General features: G+C 34.2%; 1 protein-coding gene across 26 annotated transcripts in view; it reads left to right on the forward strand.

The window, feature by feature from the left end:
• Positions 1–20,679, forward strand: part of ANO5 (anoctamin 5) — a 91,702-nt gene that overhangs the window by 43,481 nt on the left and 27,542 nt on the right. For 12 of the 26 annotated variants that reach the window (XM_016920570.4, XM_063783919.1, XM_016920573.4 and 9 more), the window contains 5 exons: positions 814–927; positions 4,196–4,311; positions 15,976–16,110; positions 16,480–16,585; positions 16,690–16,750. In XM_016920570.4, the coding sequence (XP_016776059.2) occupies positions 814–927; positions 4,196–4,311; positions 15,976–16,110; positions 16,480–16,585; positions 16,690–16,750 (532 nt within the window). The remainder of the gene's footprint in view (positions 1–813; positions 928–4,195; positions 4,312–15,975; positions 16,111–16,479; positions 16,586–16,689; positions 16,751–20,679) is intronic. The other 14 variants (XM_063783924.1, XM_063783926.1, XM_063783927.1 and 11 more) reach the window with 3 other exon arrangements.

The following is a 20,679-nucleotide window of genomic DNA, read 5'->3' on the forward strand; positions in this document are numbered from 1 at the left end:
CTACCTAGCATAAATTATGATCTACTTACCGAGATGGAATATGGAGCTGCTCTTAACATGAATGATGAGTTTAGATGATGATGATTCAAGAACTACAACCATTCCAATCAAAAAGTCCTTGAATGGTGAAATGTAAAAGAAAGGAAAGGTAGGGGACTATGTATAAAACAGTGCTGAAAAAAACAAATTTAGCAATTAGAAAGAAGAAATTTTGAAAAATTGTTGGAAGATAAAAAGCAGATGAGATTGAGTTCACAGAAATACAAGAGCAGAGGATACCAAAGCCCAAATCATATTCAGGATAAAACTGATAGAAATATGCAAGTTGTTGCAAAGTGGCTGTAGAGATAGGATCACTTTGGCTAATAAATTCAGATATCAGGTAAAAGCCCTTGTAAAAATAATTAATTGAAGAAGTATTCAAGACAGCTTGGATAAATATCAATTCTACTCCATATTCCCCCAACTGAACTGTTAGTAGTGACATTAGTATCCTACTTGAAGCCCTAATTATAGTAGAAATTCTGGCACAAAGAACTAAAGAGGAGGTTTGGACAGGAGAAGCAAAATAAATTATGATCTGTTCACCCCTGCACCCCATCAAATGAATGCTCTCAGACTCAGAAGCTAAAATATCTGCAAACTCTGTATAATCCCTCACTCTACATCTTCCTGACAACCAAGAGACGCTTCTTTCTATAATTAGAGCCTGTATCTACATTCAAAGTAGACATTGTTAAATTGTGATTGAAAGAAATGTGGAAAGCATAAAGTTCTGAGATGTGATAGTGTCTCTTTGCACTTACCTTGTAGGTGTACTATATTCTCTCAAGATGTCCTTTTGGCATAGAAGATGGGAAGAAAAGGTTTGGGATTGAAAGACTGCTAAACTCTAACACTTACTCATCTGCCTATCCACTCCATGATGTATGTATAGGTTTGATTGTGAAAATCTGAGCTTATTTTCCTCCTGCCATGTTCATTACTGGGAGAGAGAATCTTCCTTTACTTCAATTGCTTAGTTTTCTCTCATGGTGGGAAAATCCCCAAAGACTTCTTGGTTCTGAGCTGAGAGCTTTACGAGCTATGCTGAGATATATAGTAAATATATCTTTAAGGTTTCAAATGGACATTTATTTTAAAAACTTTTACATTTGCACATGACTTTTTATTAGAACCCATATTGAAAATAGCAGTCACATTAAAAGAACATTTTAGAACATAATATTTGGAAATTTCTATCTGAGCCCTTTAGTTCTTTTCTCATTTATAAAGTTTTGAAGCTGTAAAGAATTTAAATTACATGCATTCACATATTCATTCATCAAATACATGATTGGCTTCAATTATATGTAAAGCATTCTGTTAGGCATTATTGGAACACAACCATGAATCCAAGCTCATAGACTAGGACTCTCCTAGAAATAAAGCATGTGTGCAACTGCAATATAAACTAAAGGCTTCAGTGCATAAGAATGCTTCAGGTGTTATGACAACTGATATTCAGAAGAACGTTTTTTGGGGGCTGGCAAATCATTGTACAAAAACATTGAGTTTATAAGTTTAATAGAGAAGTGACATTTTACATGATTCACCTGTTGAACCAAACCTGAAAACTTGGCCTTGGAACCAATACTCCGCCTAATTTCTGGGTGTTTTTGATGGAAACCTTCTCATTTGAATAGCCAGTGTTTAAATTTCACCACCTATTGGCAGTGGAAATCCTGGGGCTGAATGTGTACATATTCTACTTTGAGATCATCCCTTGGAATGTCTATTTTTGTTGTTTCTTTTGTTACAGTTTTACTCTTCCATACTTAAAAAGACTTTTTGGTGATGTAGTCTCTTTGTAAGAAATATAGTTCTCAGTAATAGAAGAAACAAATATTTCAATTGAAACAAGTGGCAGCTAAATAATTCCCCATTTTTTTGAAATACAGTGTTGCTGTAATAGTTCCCAAAAGCCCAAAGCCAAGCTCTTCCTTTTATAGGACTTAGTCTGTTGTGCTAGTTTTCCTCTGTTAATGTTTAATTTTTGTTTTATTTACTTTTGTTTTTGAGATGGCGTCTTGCTGTGTCCCCCAGGCTGGAGTGCAGTGGTGCAATCTTGGCTCACTGCAGCCTCCGTCTCCCGGGTTCAAGCAATTCTCCTGCCTCAGCCTCCTGAGTAGCTGGGATTACAGGCACACACCATCATGCCTGGCTAATTTTTGTATTTTTAGTAGAGACGGGGTTTTGCTATGTTGGCCAGGCTGTAATTGAACTCCTGGCCAATATTCAATATTTATTCAGTAGTATGAGAATTTACTCCAGGTCAGTTCAACACTGATTAGTTTTTCTGTAAGAGTAGAGGAAATTTTCCAAAATGAGTCGCCATTTTCAACAGGAGTGTCAATTTAGTAACTTAAGTATTAGAAAAAACAAACAGCCTCTTCTTTTTTTTCAACAGCCCTTGAACACATATATAGTAAATATCCACTGAGGATTGGTTCCAGAACCAATCCCCGGACCCTTGGATACCAAAATCCCAGCATGATCAAGTTCATTATATAAAATGTAGTAGTATTTGCATATAGCCTACACACATTCTTCAGCATACTTTAATTCATCTCTAGATTATTTATAATACCCAATACAATATCAATGTAAATCGTTGTTACACTGTATTGTTTTTAAATTTGTGTGTGTGTGTGTGTTTACTGCTGTTTAAAAATATTTACAATCTGCTGTTGGTTAGATTTGTGGGTGCAGAACCTGCAGATACAGAGGGCCCACTGTCACAATTTTTTTTTCCTGGGGCAAAGAAACTCTTAGGAGATTATAGATTCTAAATACTAACATGGACGTTTGGTAAAGCAGAAAGATCTAAAGTAGGTTAATAAACACTTTGCATTGCATTCTGTCCATCTTTCTTCACAAAAGAGCTCATACTTTTTTTTTTTTTTGAAGATTTTGAGTTTTTTAAAATTAATTCTATTCTTACAATGCCATATCATAAAGCCAAACTAATGTCTTCAGTCATCAGCAATTTTAAACTATACATGTAGCCTTTCAGTAGAGTCATATAGGCTCATTGGAAATTCGATGTCACTGAGCTATCACTGGAGATAGCTATAACTTACCGGTGATTTTACTTTTTAATCTTTCTTTTCTTCTGAATGCAGTGTTAGGCACTGGATTTTCCCTTATGTGCTTTACAGAATCATTTTTCAAAATACCCACATAGGCTGCTTTTTTGGTTGTTTAATTTCTTAAGATTCAGTTGGATTACCTACAGAAGAAGAAAAAAGTTGGAATCTGGGTGATATAAAATTTAACACCTTATCATATAAAGATTTTCACACGTGCTAAATTTTATTTTATTTATTTTTTTAACTTTCTTTTTTTATTATACTTTTAGGGTACATGTGCACAATGTGCAGGTTAGTTACATATGTATACATGTGCCATGTTGGTGTGCTGCACCCAGTAACTCGTCATTTAACGTTAGGTATATCTCCAACGTGCTAAATTTTAAACTGGTTATTTATTCAGTGCTGCCTTCAGCAGTTCATTTGTCTGCAGTAAAAACAGAATGTCTTAAACAGCCACAGTGTACACAATACTTTGCTAGGCCATGAAAAGATATTAATAATATTAGTCAGTACCTAACAATGGGAAAAGAACTTATGCATGAAGCAATACCAAGCCCCTTAAATGGTAAAGTTTGTTGTAATATTTTAAGTTCTTTGGGAAATGGCTATCAGTGAGGACAGAACAGGAGTCTCTTCCAGTAATAGCAGTATGACTTTGGATTAGTTGCTTAATGTTCCTTGAAGTTTAATTTTTTCATCTATAAAAAAAAGTGTTAGCCCATTTCTAAAGTCCTATCCAGCTATATAGTGATATGGCTCTCTGGGCCGTGAATATTATATTAGGATTTGAGTAGAGAAGAAAGGGCATTCCAGGTGAAAGAATGGCTTGAGTAAAGCCAAAGTCTTACACTTTTACTTGCATTTTGAGATAGCTTTGTGTGATAATTTAATAAATAAATATTATTAGTTTGTGAAATAATTTCACATCAATTGAATATGAAATCTAAAAGTAAAAGAAAACATACCCTTGTTTACTAACATTCTTAGAACAGCAGTGTTTATTTACTTCGTCTTTGTCTTTTGCTTCGTTTTTTATGTACCCTCCTCTTGGATATCTGCAGGGCCAATATTGGAAGCCATCAGAACCTCCCAATCCTACCAATGAAAGATACACACTTCACCAGAATTGGGCTCGATTTTCCTATTTCTACAAGGAGCAGCCTTTAGACTTGATTAAGTAAGTTTCATACACAGGATCAGACCAATTAAAACTTGATAATGTGATTTTTATTCACAATGGCATAATTTTTTCTTACTACTATTTTCACCCACTACATTTCACAACTTCTTGATTTCATATCTACACTATAAATTAGCAATTCATTTAGGAGAATGTTGTTGCTAAACTGATGAAAGACAACAGCGACAGTATGGTGGTTAAGAGGTTAGACCTTAGCATTTAGCTAGGCTGAATTCCAGTCCAAGTTCTGTCTCTTGAAAGCTATATAAATTTGGTCAAGTTACTTAACCATTATGAAAATAGATATAACAATATTACTACTTTTTAGCACATTAGTTATAATATCTATACTATCTGTAAAACGGGAATAGCAATATTACTACTTTTTAGCATAGGGGCTAACACTTAGTGTTTAATACATATTAGTTTTTGTTTCTCTTGGAGTCCAGAAATTTGGAATATATGACAAAGTTTGTGTATGGATGTTTGTGTGTGTGTGCTCTCAGTGAGCTGTGAAGACATTTGTTCTATGACCTCAATCCTTTAGATAGTTTCATTAGCTAAGCAAGAAGACTATGGTTGCAGGTTATCACTTTAAAGCATAGCAATACTACAAGCATACAAGATATTAGGAGACGTATGATTTTATTCAATAAACTATTAGATTAGAGATCTCTTGCTACTATAGGCAGTGTTTTTTCCTTGATGATTTATACTTGCATTGCTATGCTTACACAGCATCACAGTATCTGTTTCATGAGACTGATTTGAATGGATCCATCCAAATCAATTGAAATGTTATCTCAACAGTATGTTTAAGTCAAACCAGAGGACACATTTTGGAAAATTAATGTCACTTAGTCAGTTTATAAACTGGGGCTTTTGATAAATCATGCACACTCTTTCTTGAATGGCTATTTTAACTGTTTCGAATAATAATCATTTAATACTTTAAGTTATAAAACCAGAATATTTATCAAAAACATTTCAAATAATTAAGAGATGAACAAAGTTTTAAGTGAAATTCTACCTTCATCAAACTCCACAAAAATAACTAGGCTTGATTTGGATAATATTGATTTAGTCCTATTTTTGTGTTCCTGCATAAAAAAGCAGAAACATTTTTTTTTTTCTGAGAGCAATGGCATCTTTCTCTTCTCTTTCATGCTAATATTTTTCTTTATTCACTAAATAGTATATTACTGATATCCTTCTATGAATACACAAAGATCTATCTGATACTATTTAGTGGAACGGAGAATGCCTTATTATAAATTTTTCATAATTCATTTATTTGTTTTTCTATGGAAAAACATTAGGCTGTCCCAATTTTTTAATATGATTTCAACTTTTTAATTTTAGATTCAGTGGTATACATGCATGTTTTTTGTGTGGGTATATTGCACGATGCTGAGGTTTGGGGTGCAGATCCTGCCACCCAAGTAGTGAGCATAGTAACAAATAGGGAGTTTTTTAACCCACACCCCTCTCCCACACTACCTCCTCGAGTGTATATCGTAGTCATCCTTATGTCTATGTGTATTCAATATTTAGTTCCCACTTACAAGTGGGAATATACAACATTTGGTTTTCTGTTCTTGTATTAATTTGCTTAGGATAATGGCCTCCAGCTGTGTCAATGTTGTGCAAAGAACATAATTTTATTCTTTTTGATGGTCGTGTAGTATTCCTTGGTTTATATATATACCACGTTTTATTTATCTGCTCCACCATTAATGGTCACCCAGGTTGATACCGTGTCTTTGCTATTGTGAATAGTGCTGCAATGGACATATAGGTGCATGCATCTTTTTGGTAGAACAATTTATATTGCTTTGAGCATATGCCCAGTAATGAGATTGTTGGGTCAAATGGCAGCTCTGTTTTAAGTTCTTTGCAGAAGCTCCAAATGGTTTTCCACAGCAGCTGAATTAATTTTCATTCCCATCAACAGTGTATAAATGTTCTCTTTTCTCCCAAATCTCACCAGCATCTGATATTTCTTGACTTTTTAATCATAGCCATTCTGACTGGTATGAGATGTTATCTAATTGCAGTTTTGATTTGCATTTCTCTGGATTAGTGATGATGAGCATTTTTTCATATGTTTGTTGGCTGCTTGTATGTATTTTGAGAAGTGTCTGTTCATGTCCTTTGCCAATTTTTTAATGGGGTTATTTGGATATTGCTTGTTGACTTGTTTGAGTTCCTCATAGATTCTGGATATTAGACCTTTGTTGGATGTGTAGTTTGTGAATGTTTTCCCCTATACTGTAGATTGTTTACTCTATTGATACTTTCTTTTGCTGTGCAGAAGCTCTTTAGTTTAATTAGGTCCCACTTGTCAATTATTTTTTGATGTTGCAATTGCTTTTGGTGACTTAGCCAAAAATTATTTACCCAGGCCGATGTAGAGAAAGATACTTCTTAGGTTTTCTTCTAGGATTTTTATAGTTTGAGGTCTTACATTTAAAACTTTATTCCATCTTGAGTTATTTTTCTATATGGTGAAAGATAAGGGTCCAAGTTTTATTCTTCTGTATATTGCTAGTCAGTTATCCCAGCACCATTTATTGAATACGGAATCTGTTCCCCATTGCTTGTTTTCATCAGCTTTGTTGAAGACCAGATGGTGGGAGGTGTGCAGCTTCATTTCTGGTTTCTCTGTTTAGTTCCATTGGTCTATGTGTCTTACCAGTACCATGCTGTTTTGCTTACCGTAGCCTTATAGCATAGTTTGAAGCCAGGTAGTGTGATGCTTCCAGTTGTGTTCTTTGTTGTGTTCTTTTTGGTTAGGATTGCTTTGGCTATTTGGCCATTTTTATGGTTCTATGTTAATGTTAGAATAGCTTTTTCTAATTCTGTGAAAAATGTCATTGGTAGTTTGATAGGAATAACATTGAATTTGTAAATTGCTTTGAGCAGTATGGCCATTTTAATGATACTGATTCTTCCAATCCATGAACAAGGAATGTTGTTCCATTTATTTGTGTCATCTCTGATTTCTTTCATCAGTGTTTTGTAGTTTTCCTTGTAGAGATCTTTCACCTCCTGGATTAGCTGTATTCCTAGATATTTCATTTTTTGTGGCTATTGAAAATGGGATTGTGTTCTTGATTTGACTCTCAGCTTGAACATTATTGCCATATAGAAAGCTACTCACTTTTGTCCATTGCTTTTGGGTCCTGAAACTTTACTGAACTCTCTCATCTGTCATTTATGAAATCTAGGAGACTTTTGGTGGAGTCTTTAGGGTTTTCTAGGTGTAGAATCATTTGTCAACAAACAGAGATAGCTTTACTTCTTCTTTTCCTATTTGGATGCCTTTTATTTTTTTTCTCTTGCCTGATTCCTCTGGCTAGGACTTAAGCACAATGTTGAATAGGAGTGGTAAGAGTGGGCGTCTTTGTTTTATTTCATTTCTCAAGGGGAATGATTCCAGCTTTTGCCCATTCAGTATGATGTTGGTTGTGGGTTTATCATAGATGGCTCTTATTATTTTGAGGTATGTTCATTCAATACCAAGACTATTGAGGGTTTTTTAATCATGAATGGAAAGGGATGCTGAATTTTATCAAAAGCTTTTTCTGCATTTATTGAGATGATCATATGTTAATAGTTTTTCCTCGTAATCCTATTTATGTGGTGAATCACATTTACTTATTTGCACTTGTTGAATCAGCCTTGCATCTCAGGAATAATGCCAGTTTGATCAGATGTATTAACTTTTTGATGTGCTCCTGGATTTGGTTTACTAGTATTTTGTTGACAACTTTTGTGTCTGTATTCATCAGGGATATTGGCCTGACATTGTCTTTTTGTTGTTGTGTGTCTATCAGATTTTGGTATCAGCCTGGTGCTGGTTTCATAGAACGAGTTATGGAGAAGCCTTTCCTTTTTGAGTTTTTGGAATAGTTTCAGCAGGGTTGTTACAAGTTCTTCTTTGTATGTCTATCTGCTAGTATTTGGGTGTGAATTCATCTGGTCTAGGGCATTTTTTGATTGGTAGATTTTTAAATTAATGATTAAATTTCAAAACTTATAATGGTCTGTTGGGGTTTTTACTTTCTCCTGGTTTAATCTTGGGAGCTTTTGTGTTTCCAGGAATTTATTCATTTCCTAGATTTTCTAATGTGCATAGAACTTTTCATAATAGTATTGGAGGATTTTTGATTTCTGTAGGATTAGTTATAATATCATCATTGTCATTTCTCATTGGACTTATTTGGATCTCCTTTTTTTTCTTTGTTAATATAGCTAGGGTGGTCTGTCTTATTTATTCTTTTGAAGAACCAATACTTGGTTTCATTGATCTTGTGTATAGATTTTTGCATCTCAACTTAGTTCAATTCTTCTATAATTTTAGTTGTTTTTTTCTGCTAGCTGTGGAGTTGGTTTGTTCTTATTCTCTAGTTCCTCTAGGTGGAATTTTAGATTGGTATTTTGAGGTCTTTCTTACTGCTTAATTGAGGCATATTAGAGCTATAAATTTTCCTCTTAGGACTGTGTTAACAGCATCCCAAAGATTTTGGTAAGTTGTATCCTATTTTTACTAATTTCAAAGAATTGTTTGATTTGTGCCTTAATTTGGTTATATACTCAGGAGTTATTCAGGAGCAAGTTGTTTAATTTCTATGTATTGGTACAGATTTGAGATATCTTGGTATTGATTTCCATTTTTAAAGCACTGTGGTCTGAGTGTGTGCTTGATATGATTTTGTCTTTTTTAATTGATTGAGACTTGCTTTTTGACTAAACATGTGATCTCTGAGAAGATGAGAATATATATTATGTGATTGGTTAGTGCTCTGTAGATGTCTATTAGGTCCAATTGGTCCAGTGTTGAGTTTAAGTCCAGAACTCTTTTGCTAGTTCTCTGCATCAATGATCTGTCTAATGCTGTCAGTGGGATGCTGAAGTCTCCCACTACTATTATGTGGCTCTCTAAGTATTTTTATAGGTCAAGAAGGGCTTGTTTTATAAACATGGGTGCTTCATTGTTGGGTACATATATATTTAGGATAGTTAAGTCTTCTTGTTGAATTGAGCCCTTTATAATTACGTAATGGCCTGCTTTGCCCTTCTTAATTCTTGTTGGTTTAAAGTCTATTTCATCTGATAGAATAGAGACTCCTGTTGTTTTTGTTTTCCATTTGCATGGTAGATCTTTCTCCATCCCTTTACTTTGAACCTGTGAGTGTCATTAGACGTGAGACGGGTCTCTTAAAGACAGCGGACAGTTGGATCTTGTGTTTTTATCCAGCTTGCCACTCTATGTCTTTTACATGCAGTGTTTAGACCATTTATATCCAGTGTTAGTATTGATATGTGAGATTTTGATCTTGTCATCATGTTGTTAGCTTGTTGTTTTGTAGACTTGATTGTATAGTCTCTTTATAGTGTCTTTGGGCTATGTGTTTAAGTGTGTTTTGTGATAGCAGGTGTTGTTCTTTCATTCCATGTTTAGTACTCTCTTAAGGACCTCTTGTAAGCCGTGTCTAGTGGTAAAAAATTATCTCAGAATTTGCTTGTCTGAGAAGAATTGTATTTCTCCTTCACTTATGAAGCTTAGTTTGATGAAATATGAAATTCTTGGTTAGAATTTCTTTTCTTTAAGGATGCTACAAATAGGCTTCTAATCTCTTCTGGCTTGTAAGATTTCTGCTGACAGGTCTGCTGCTAGCCTGATGAGCTTCCATTTGGATGTAATCTGACTCTTCTTTCTAGCTGCCTTTAAATTTTTTTGTTCGTGTTGAACTTGGCGAATCTGATGACTATGTGCTTTGGGGATATAGTGTCTCATCAGGGTTCTCCATCTTTCTTAAATTTGTATATCAATTTCTGGTGAGATTGGGGACATTTTTATAGACTATATCCTCAAACATTTTTTCCAGGTTGTTTACTTTCCTGTCTCAGGAATGCCAATAAGTCATAAGTTTGGTCTCTTTATGTAATCTTAAATTTCTTGGAGGTTTTGTTCTTTTTTTTTTTTTTTTTTTTAACTTTTGTCTGGCTCAGTTGATTTGAAGAACTGGTTTTTGAGCTCTGAGATGCTTTCCTCAGCTTGGTCTATTCTGCTGTTAATGCTTCCTGTTGTATTATAAAATCCTTGTAGTGATTGCTTCCATTCCAGAAGTTCAGTTTTGTTTTTTCCTAAAATGGCTATTTCATCTTTCAGCTCTTAGATTGTTTTACTGGATTCCTGGATTCCTGGATTGGGTTTTAACTTTCTCTTGAATCTCGATGGGTGTCCTTTCCATCTACATTCTGAATTGTATGTCTGTCATTTCTGTTGTTACCATCTAGTTAAGAAGCATTGCTGAGGAGCTCATTTGGAGGTAAGGGGACACTGACTTTTTGAATTTCTAGAGTTCTTGCACTGAATCTTTCTTGCCTGAGAGGGCTGGTGTTCCATTAATTGTAGTATAAGTTGAGTATAGTCAATTGGCTTCATTACTGGGTGCTTTCAGAGAGCCAAGGCTCTGTACAGGGTCTTTATCTGTAGCTGGATTCTTGCCTTGGGTTTCACAGTTTTGTATATTGGCAGAATGTTTTTGGTGTTGTAATTTGGTTTACTATCCAGTAGATGGCACTTAGGAGTAAGAGCCAGCAGATAGGCTCAGCCTCACAGCGCTTCAGTATTTCTGCCTATTCACAGCAGTGCTCTGTGGTGGGGTGAAAAGAGAGATGATCCTCTCTCCTTGCTGGTATGCTTCGGGATCCTGGGGGAGACCCCTCTGATCACTGGCACTGTGTCTGTGTTTCCTTTGTTACTTACTAATTTAAGTATTACTTCTGATGTGATCTGATATGATTTACAGTTTGCTCTACTTATCTCTGGAGTTCAATCAATTTTTGTTTTATATCTTTCCACACTTCTCTATTCCTTTTTTTAGTTTTTATATTTCTGGGGTTTTCTTGTATCAGCAAATATTTATTTGAGAAGAGTTCACTCTGTTTTTAGGTTTTTATTACAATATTATTCAATTTCATGTTATTTGGGGAGAATTATCAGACCAAATTATTTACTTCACATTTTCTGGTTTTGCTTTTGTTTTGCATGTTTTTTTATGGATGTGGCCTACCTATTTCAATTTGTTTTTAATTTATAAACAGAGTTTCTAGCACTAGAGTGCCCCTCTCTGTTAGTCCATCACACATTCTCAATGTGTTGTCTGTAGACACCTTTCTGCAGTGTTAAAAATGTCATTTTCTCATTGTGTGCCTGTGTTTTGACTGTGGCTCATCACATGAGGTCAGGGGTAGCATTTTCTACTTGTGGCATCATGTCGGCACTCAAAAAGTTTCAGATTTTGGAGAATTTTGTGTTTCGAATTTTCAGATGAGGGATGCTCAACCTGGTGAATGGGAGTGAGGGAGAATCTGTTTCTGTGTGTACTGGACCGGAAGCTTCCTGTGAGTCTCACAGCTGTGGGCATCCATCTTCCCTTGCCCTGCGAAGCCTATTTCTTTCATTTCCACGAGATTCTAACTCTCCTCTCTTATTTTCTTTTTTCTGTTTACTGACACTCCTCCAAGGAGTACCAGTCTTCTCTTTGTATCTGATTCTTCTCGAGAAATATTGCTTATCTCAGGCTGCCACTTCCAGTCTCACTCTTTTCAGATCCTTTCTTATAGATTATAAATGACCAAATCCAAACATATATTCTGCATTAGGGCATTTAGTTAAACTTTTCTCTAGGGTTATTTTAGCTGTGTTTCTTTATGTTTTCCACCCTACTTTACATTTTTCCCCTATAATTTCTTAAACATCTTCACCTCTCTCCTGTGTCTTAGGTTTGTAGCAGCAGGTGTTGAAGTTGTTTTTATTTCCTTAGTTGCAGGTAATTTGAGGATCATGACGTTCTCTGTCATGATACTGAAGGCCTGTATTGGGTTTGGGTGTTTTTCCTCTCCTTGTTGATTTCATGGGTTTTAGTAAAGGTTTTGTGGGTAGACTTGATAAAAGTTAAAATATTCTTAAAATAGAAAGAATTTGCCTGTAATCTCAGCACTTTGGAAGGCCAAGGCAGGCAGATCACTTTAGGTCAGGAGTTTGAGACGATTCTGGTCAACATGGTGAAACCCCGTTTCTACTTAAAAAATAATAATAATAATACTACAAAAATTACCCCAGCGTGGTGGCACACACAACTGTAATCTCAGCTACTTTGGAGGCTGAGGCAGGAGAATTGCTTGAACCTGGGAAACAGAGGTTGCGATGAGCCGAGATCGCACCACTACCCTACAACCTAGCACAACAGAGTGAGACCCTGTTTCAAAAAAAAAAAAAAAAAAAAAGCAAAAAAGAAAAGAAAGAATTTATTCATATATGCATAATTACAATTTACACATTTCTTTTAATGAGACTTTATTAAGCATCACTACATATCAAGCAAGGTACTGTGCCTACAAAGATAATCAGATGGTGGTTTCCTAACATGAATTTGTTTGCAGGAGCACACACAAATGCATATTAGTTACAGCACAGTAATACTCCAAACAAAATATAGAGGGAAAAGCACCTATCTTCATGACAACCTCTAGGAAAGCTTCACAGTGCTTTTGAACTATGTCTTGAAAGATAAGTAGCAGTATAGTAGGGAAAGAAGTCAGGTAAGAATATCTCAGGCAAAGAGAACACACAAGAGCATTGTGTGTTTAGTTCTTCATGTAGGAGTGTTGGCAAAGAAGATTTGAATGTTCACCAGGAACAAAATCCTGAAGAACAATGCTGAAGTAAAAAGATGAAGCTTTGAAGGAAGAAAAGGATATTGCTCAATTTTTCTTTAGAAACATCATTTTATTGGAAACAAAAGATAATTTAGATGGATATAAGATTGAACTCAGGGAAGTAAGGAGGCTGTTAAAATTGTCCAGCAATAAATTTTGGAGGTCTTTTCAAGGCATTGACAACAGGAAGGAGAGGAGACTATGAATTAGAAAAAATATTTTTATGACAGAATTCACTGGACCTAATGGATTATTGGATATGGAGGACAAAAATAAGGAAGACAGAATGATAGGGTGTCTAGAAAGAGATACAGTTTATAGGAATCTGAGTTCCTAGATTTCACATATTTCATGTTACCTCTATACCAAACATCACTTTAATGTCCAGATATCTGGAAGTGGTTTTTCTGCCTTTTGAGCACAGATAGTTTTGTCACATTAGATAATATTTTTGGGGAAAATGGCAATGCTAAGATTGAGAAAAATGGGCTGATAGAGCATATAAAGTTGAAGACTGATCACTGGCACATGAGCTCTATCAGCTCATTTTTTTTTCCTTCCAGTTTACACTTCAGGTAATTTTTTCTTGATATCCATATGTTGTATGTTAATGCTTAGAAACAAAATTGAAATACTGCCACATACTAAATAGCATAGACTAAATATATGTGTGGTACAGATAATGTTATTACAATGTGAGGATAATACTGAAGCTAAGTTTCTCAGATGTTTATGGATTCATTATAAAAATAAATCATTTTAGAAAAAAATGTTTGCATTGATTGATTTATCAAGATTGTATTCAATTTAATTCTATCATCATTCTTTGGATTATTTACTATGTCTTCAACTAAATATTACATCTGGAAATACAAAATGAGAGCAGTCCCCTCACACAGTATCTAACACACATCTACCTATCAGATGCTGTGTTAAATGGTGCAGTGCCACAGATCAGTTGAAAGTCTAATAATTAAAATGGACAGGCTAAAAAAGATCATAGATTTAAATATATGGCATATTTTTCTAAAAAATAATACTCAAAAGAAGGCTCTCCCTATATTTGAGCTTTTGTAGAGTGTCTCATGTTATTAGATTTCTCTTATTTTCTTAGTTATGACTAACAAGATAGTTTAAATTAAATATTAAATGTGATTTCAATAATGTATGCATTTTTACCATATTGCAAATCTAAGAAATATCTCCTGCTTTCTGAGATCCTGAAAGATTATTTAGTTGTTAATCTGTTACTGTTAGATACCAAAGTCCAAAGTTTAGTAAGATAATTTGTATATTTCCACATGTAATAAATACTTACCTGATTTCATTTAGTAAATTCTCAGCAATTTCTTTTTTTGACAGGTTTAGAGTTCTTGAGGGATTTTGTTTTTTATGCTCAAGGAATAAGACGTGACAATTGAAAAGGAGAAAAAAGTAGTACTTTAAAACTAAGATTGTTGAAATATCCAGTTTCCTTATGAATACTTAAAGCATTTTTAAGTTAAGTCTATAGCAATAATGTTGATATTATATTTCTAATAACATTGATTCTGCCATTTTTAAAACATTAAAAATAGACATGGTAAACAGTAAATTTCATAAAATATATTTTTGTACTTTTTCTGATTTTGATGTCATGTACTATTACAATAATTTCTACATTTTTCAGAAAAATACTGGGAGAAACAAAGTTCATTCACTCTGAGTAAGCTAAGGAAGTTGTGAATGGCAGATTAGCAAGGGAATATGATGGCATTATAATTTAATTTCAAGTTTATAGTGATCTGGAAAACCAAATTAGGGAAATTAACAATGCAAAAATGTTCATCATCACTGAAAAGAATGAAAAAAGACAGGATAAACAGAAAGATGCCTATTAATATTAAGAGTGTTGAAATATGAAGAATGGGATGTTCAATAAAGTTAATATTGAATATGATAAATACATTTTAAAATCTCATTGAGAAAAAATGTTTATAACCTTTATGTTCAGATATGTGTTCTTGTTAAGCATATATAGAAATTACAATTTAATATTAAGTACTTTCACAGAATCATATGGCATGCTACTAGAACACAAAAGGTATCACATCCTTCTGCCTAGGAAACTGTGGAAAGACTCACAGATTTGGTGAGCTGTGATCTATATGAATAAGGAGGAAGATTAATCAGGTTAAACAACAACAAAAAAAAAACCTGACTTTCTGAGGAGGAGAAAACTACTTTCTCTCATTCCTAAATGGGTACTAAGTTAAAAACAAAACACTTGGTTGTGAGAATTAAAATGTTGTGCCGATAAACGCTGTCACTTTTCAATTCTTTGAAAACCAAGAGCTGGGCTGCATATTTCATAGAATTTTTGCCAAAGTAGTCATGTTTAATTCCTTGGCCTGCTGCATATGTCACAATCCTGTAAACATCCAAGATTCAAACTTGGAGAAAGATGGAAATGTATATCTACAATGCGGTCAGAGAAATGTTTTCAGTTTTAGAGAGATAAAGCAAAAGTCCATGCAGATTTTGGATATGGTTTTGATTTGTTAAGTTCATTCCTAGAAATTACATTGTAGAATATTCTGTAGTTTATTTAAAAACCATTTAAATTCTCTTTATAATACAGAGGCTTTCCAAATTATCTTATTTAAATTTTAAATTTAAATTCCATTTAATTGGCTTTCTACTTATATCTGTTATCCCTTTTAATCCTTGTATCAGTCCTTGCAGTATGGCATAAGCACCATCTTGTGTTAAAACATGATAATGATATGGAAACTGAAGTTTAGAGAGTTGAGTAACTTCACCACAATTACATGTCTAGAAAGCAGTGGAGCCAAAATTAGAATATATGCCTGTCTGAATACAAAATCAAGGCTCTCCAGACTATAACATTCTTCCATATTCTGATTCTGTTTTTACTCTTTTTCACAGGAATTATTATGGAGAAAAAATTGGTATCTATTTTGTCTTTCTTGGATTTTACACAGAAATGCTATTCTTTGCAGCTGTAGTTGGCTTAGCTTGTTTTATTTATGGTTTATTATCAATGGAACATAACACAAGCAGGTAAGTGCACCTGAGTTGCCCAGATAGAGAAAACGTCTTTATCTTGTGCCAAATGAAGTTGTTGTTATTATTTCCCTGGCATTTCCTTCAGAATGTTTCCTTATAGCAGCAGATAATTGATATTTTCCAAAAGCTTCTCAAACATAACAGTCGCCTCTCACCTGGTGCTTTATGGAAAATCTGTTTCTAAAGCTGGGCTCTGAAAAGTCTACTCCTCAAAGCATGACTTGACCCACTATAGAAATTGCTGCTTGATTGCCCCTTCTATTATATGTGAGAAGTTATATAAGTAGTTGTTCTAATAAGAACAGCTTGGACTTTTACCTAAACACCTATCACTGTTCAATAACTTTGCTGTTCCTCTTGCAGCACTGAAATCTGTGACCCTGAGATTGGTGGTCAGATGATCATGTGCCCACTCTGTGATCAAGTGTGTGATTATTGGAGACTAAATAGTACGTGTTTGGCTTCAAAGGTGTGTATGCATTGTAACATGTTGAAAAGACTTGGAATTTGCCTCCTTTTTATTACATTTAGTACTAAATTATCTTTGTGATATTGTTATTGTTATTTTTACAGTTCTCCCATTTGTTTGATAATGAGTCAACAGTGTTCTTTGCAATATTCATGGGAATTTGGGGTGAGTAAATAGTCCCATAAAGAAACAGCTTTCTTCCTATTAATGTGTTGTTTTGCCTCCATATAACATATGACAGATGAAATATCTTACATACCAAATGTGGTTTTAGATCATTGTGTCTTTGTTAGCATTAATATACTGATGGAGTGCATATTAGTGGCCATTAGTTCTTGGTCCACAAAGGTCTCTGTTAAACATCAGCTCATTTCTCTAAGAGACAACATAATTTTTGAAACATCAAATGTATTAATTTCCCACTGTCTTTCAGTGCCATGTTAAAAACAGGCTCAAAAAATACTTCATTCAGGAGAGACTAAACAAATATTTTGTGGCTGGAGGATATTGATCATGTATACAAACTGGAACACAGATCAAAAACTTGAGGACTAATGAACATTTTTGAGTATAAATTGTCTAGTTATAGTTACCACTTCCACACTCATTCATTAAAAATCCTTCATATAGAATGGAATTTCCCTTAACTTTGAAAATGCCCTGCCCAGGACTTCATAGTTTAACCATTTCAGTTGGAAAGTTAGTGTCATGAAGTTTTTCCTATCATCAGCAAGGAAAATATTTTCTGTAAGAATAACTTCCTTAGAAGAGACCTAAAGACTGGTCTAAAATATATCACAAAACTTGGAGTTCCTGGGTGTAAATTAGAGATTTTTCCCAATTAAAAAACACCTCTAACAAACACAAATATGTGCCATTCAAAACTGGGCAAGGGCGGCCAGGCACGGTGGCTCATGCCTGTAATCCTAGCAATTTGGGAGGCCGAGGTGGACAGATCACGAGGTCAGGAGATCGAGATTAGCCTGGCTAACACGGTGAAACCCCGTTTCTACTAAAAAATACCAAAAAAAATTAGCCAGGCGTGGTGGCAGGTGCCTGTAGTCCCAGCTACTTGGGAGGCTGAGGGAGGAGAATGGCGTGAACCCGGGAAGCTGAGCTTGCAGTGAGCCGAGATTGTGCCACTGCACTCCAGCCTGAGAGACAGAGCAAGACGCCGTCTCAAAAAAAAAAAAAACAAAACAAAAACTGGGCAAGGGCTGCATTATCCAGGCAAATAACATCAAAATTTGTAGGTATGTATGCAAAGCAGAGGGATTTATGGCTTTCTCTCATTTCTGCTTGGCTGCTGTGGTCTAAAGAGAGCAGCCTAGATTCAAAGAGAGAACAAAGACTCTAGAAATCTTATTAATGGTTTAACAGCAACCCCAGTTTTTGTAAGTTGTTGTATATACATCAATTTTTCATGAGGCTGCCAAATCCTACCTCTCATTACTTGGAATCAAAAATGAATGATAGGTGCATGATTAAAACAAATACATTGTGAGAATTTTCCATTGTTTCCGTTGAGAGAGATTGTGCACCAACACCTGCCTTATATTACATCATAAATAGAGGAGTGGGTGTGTGTGGAGCACCCTACAGCACTATTTGCAGTTACTTGATCACAAGTGAGACTGATCACATTTTTAATATTTACTGACCATTGGCTCTCCTTGATGTTTGAAGTATTTAAATTTTTTTATGATTCACATGTGCTTTTGTATAATAAGCACAGTAATCCTTTGTCTGCCACATAAATTGCAAATATTTTTTTCAGTTTGTAATTTACATTTGATCTCATTCGTAGTCAATGGACATTTTAATATATATTACTGGTCATAAAACTTTCCTTATGGTTTTTCTTGTTTTTGTGTTTCTTTAGAAAACGTTCCCCACTGAGAGATAATGTAAGATGTTCACCTATGCTTCATTTCAGAAATTTAATGATTTCATTTTATTTATACTTTAATATAATTCAGCAACTAGTTTTTAAAGTTTCTACCCTGGAACAGGTACTATTCTAGGCAATAGGAATTTAAATATGCACATACGTGGTCCTTGATTTTAAGACATATTTTGAGTGTACATGCCTCCATGATTGTAATTGTGTATAAGCCAGGCTCATCACTAGATTACTTGCTCCTTTAGGACAAACACCATGGCTTTCATCTCCATAGTTCCAGGGCTAGGCATATGGTATGTATTCAAATATATGTTGAATAAATGAATAATTTAAATGCTAATTGTATTCCTTCTTAAAAATGAAAAAGGTCAAGTCCTATTTAGGCATAATCTATAAGGCCCAAACCAAAGGTCCCTTTAATTTCCTGAAATCCTTTTCAGGGAATATATGAATCCTGTGATTCCTATATACTTATAATCACAAAAGTCCATAGAAATCATGGGAACAATTTTGTTTTTAGTCCACATCATTTCTCTTTCCTTACAGTACTCTTTTTGCTAACTATTTTGTACCATCATTAATTTATCTCACAATCCCATCTATGTTGGCCAACTTTCTTATTTCTACTTCACCATTAACAAACTTTGAGACAAGAAATTTTAAATGATTAGTGTATTTAAAAGTTTTAGCAGTATGTATATGACATCCAATCTCTTGCACAGCCATAGTAACCAAATACTGCTTCTAAAATTAATGGTAGTTGTTCTATTGTAGTATAAACAAACAAGCAAATATTAAAATGTTTAATAGTACCAAGTTCATGAAACTGTTCTCCCTGCTAACAATGTATCTACTGCATACAGCAGTAATGAAATGAGTAGAGTAGAAGTTTCTGCCTTATGAAATTCACAACCAATATTAAATGATAGAATGAATAAGTGAATGAAATATAACCTGTTGTTAAGAAAGTTACAATCTAATTGGGTTAGAATCTGAAGTCTACTTTCGTAGAAGTGCATTGTAAATGCTGAGGGAGTACAGAGGAGGGCTGAATTACTTTTTGACTGGAGGAGTTATATGAGGTATCTAAAATAGCCAAACTTATGGAATCAAAGAGTGGAATTGTGGTTACCAGGGCTGGACGATTAGGAAATGAACAGTTACTAATCAATAAGCATACTTTAAAGTTTCAATTAAGCAAGATGAATAAGGTCTGTACAACATTGTACTAATGGTCCACAATAATTAATTGTATACTTTACAATTAAGTGGTTAGTCTACTGTGTTCTTCCCATTTAATAAATGTTTAAATATTTCTTTAAAGTTTAAATAATGAGCAAAGGAAAACATAAGCCAATGTATACATGAGCAAATAAACAAACAAAAAAAACAACAGTCAGATGATAGGTATATTTGCACTGGAAAAATATATTTTGGAAGCTGAGAGAGCAATTAGATGACTGTAATGATAAAAATATAATTAGGATTTTTTAAAATGTATGGATATCATCCATAGTTCCTTACATTATTTAAAAGGTAGAGAGTGAGTCAGAAAGTTGAATCTTTTATAGATGATACAATTATGAGTTAATATTGGAGGTGTTAGTATTCTCTTCCTAAGTATATCCGAACAGAAAGGCATGTATATGCCCACCAATAGATACATACAGGAATGTTCACAGCAGCACTATGTGTAATAGCAGGTATCCGGAAACAACTCAAATGTCTGTCAGCCCAAGAATATATAACCAGAACTGCAATTTAACCGTAGAGTCGAACACTATGCAGCAATGAAAATAAATTAATTTTCGCTGTACACAGCAACAAAGTTGAACCAAAAAAAAAAAAAAGCTTGACACGAAAAAGTATCAGTTGTATATCATTTAAGTAAATACATTTGTAATGGAATATTTTTTATATTGGTGCTGGTTATATGGGTATATTTATTTTGTGAATTTTTTTGAATTGTACATTTATATTTTATGTATTTTTCTGTAAATATATATTCTTCAATTGAAAGTTGATAATTCCAGCACTTTGGGGGGCTGAGGTGGAAGGATCACTAGAAGCCAGGAGTTCAAGACCAGCCTGGGTGACAGAAGGAGACTCAAATAAAGACATAAAAAGAAAGCTGAAGTTTTGTGTGTATATATAGTATATGTAGTTTAAAAGAGAGAGTAATTGTGCTGGG

This window comes from Pan troglodytes, chromosome 9 (assembly GCF_028858775.2).
Source record: "Pan troglodytes isolate AG18354 chromosome 9, NHGRI_mPanTro3-v2.0_pri, whole genome shotgun sequence".
In the NCBI taxonomy this organism is placed as follows: Eukaryota; Metazoa; Chordata; class Mammalia; order Primates; family Hominidae; genus Pan; species Pan troglodytes.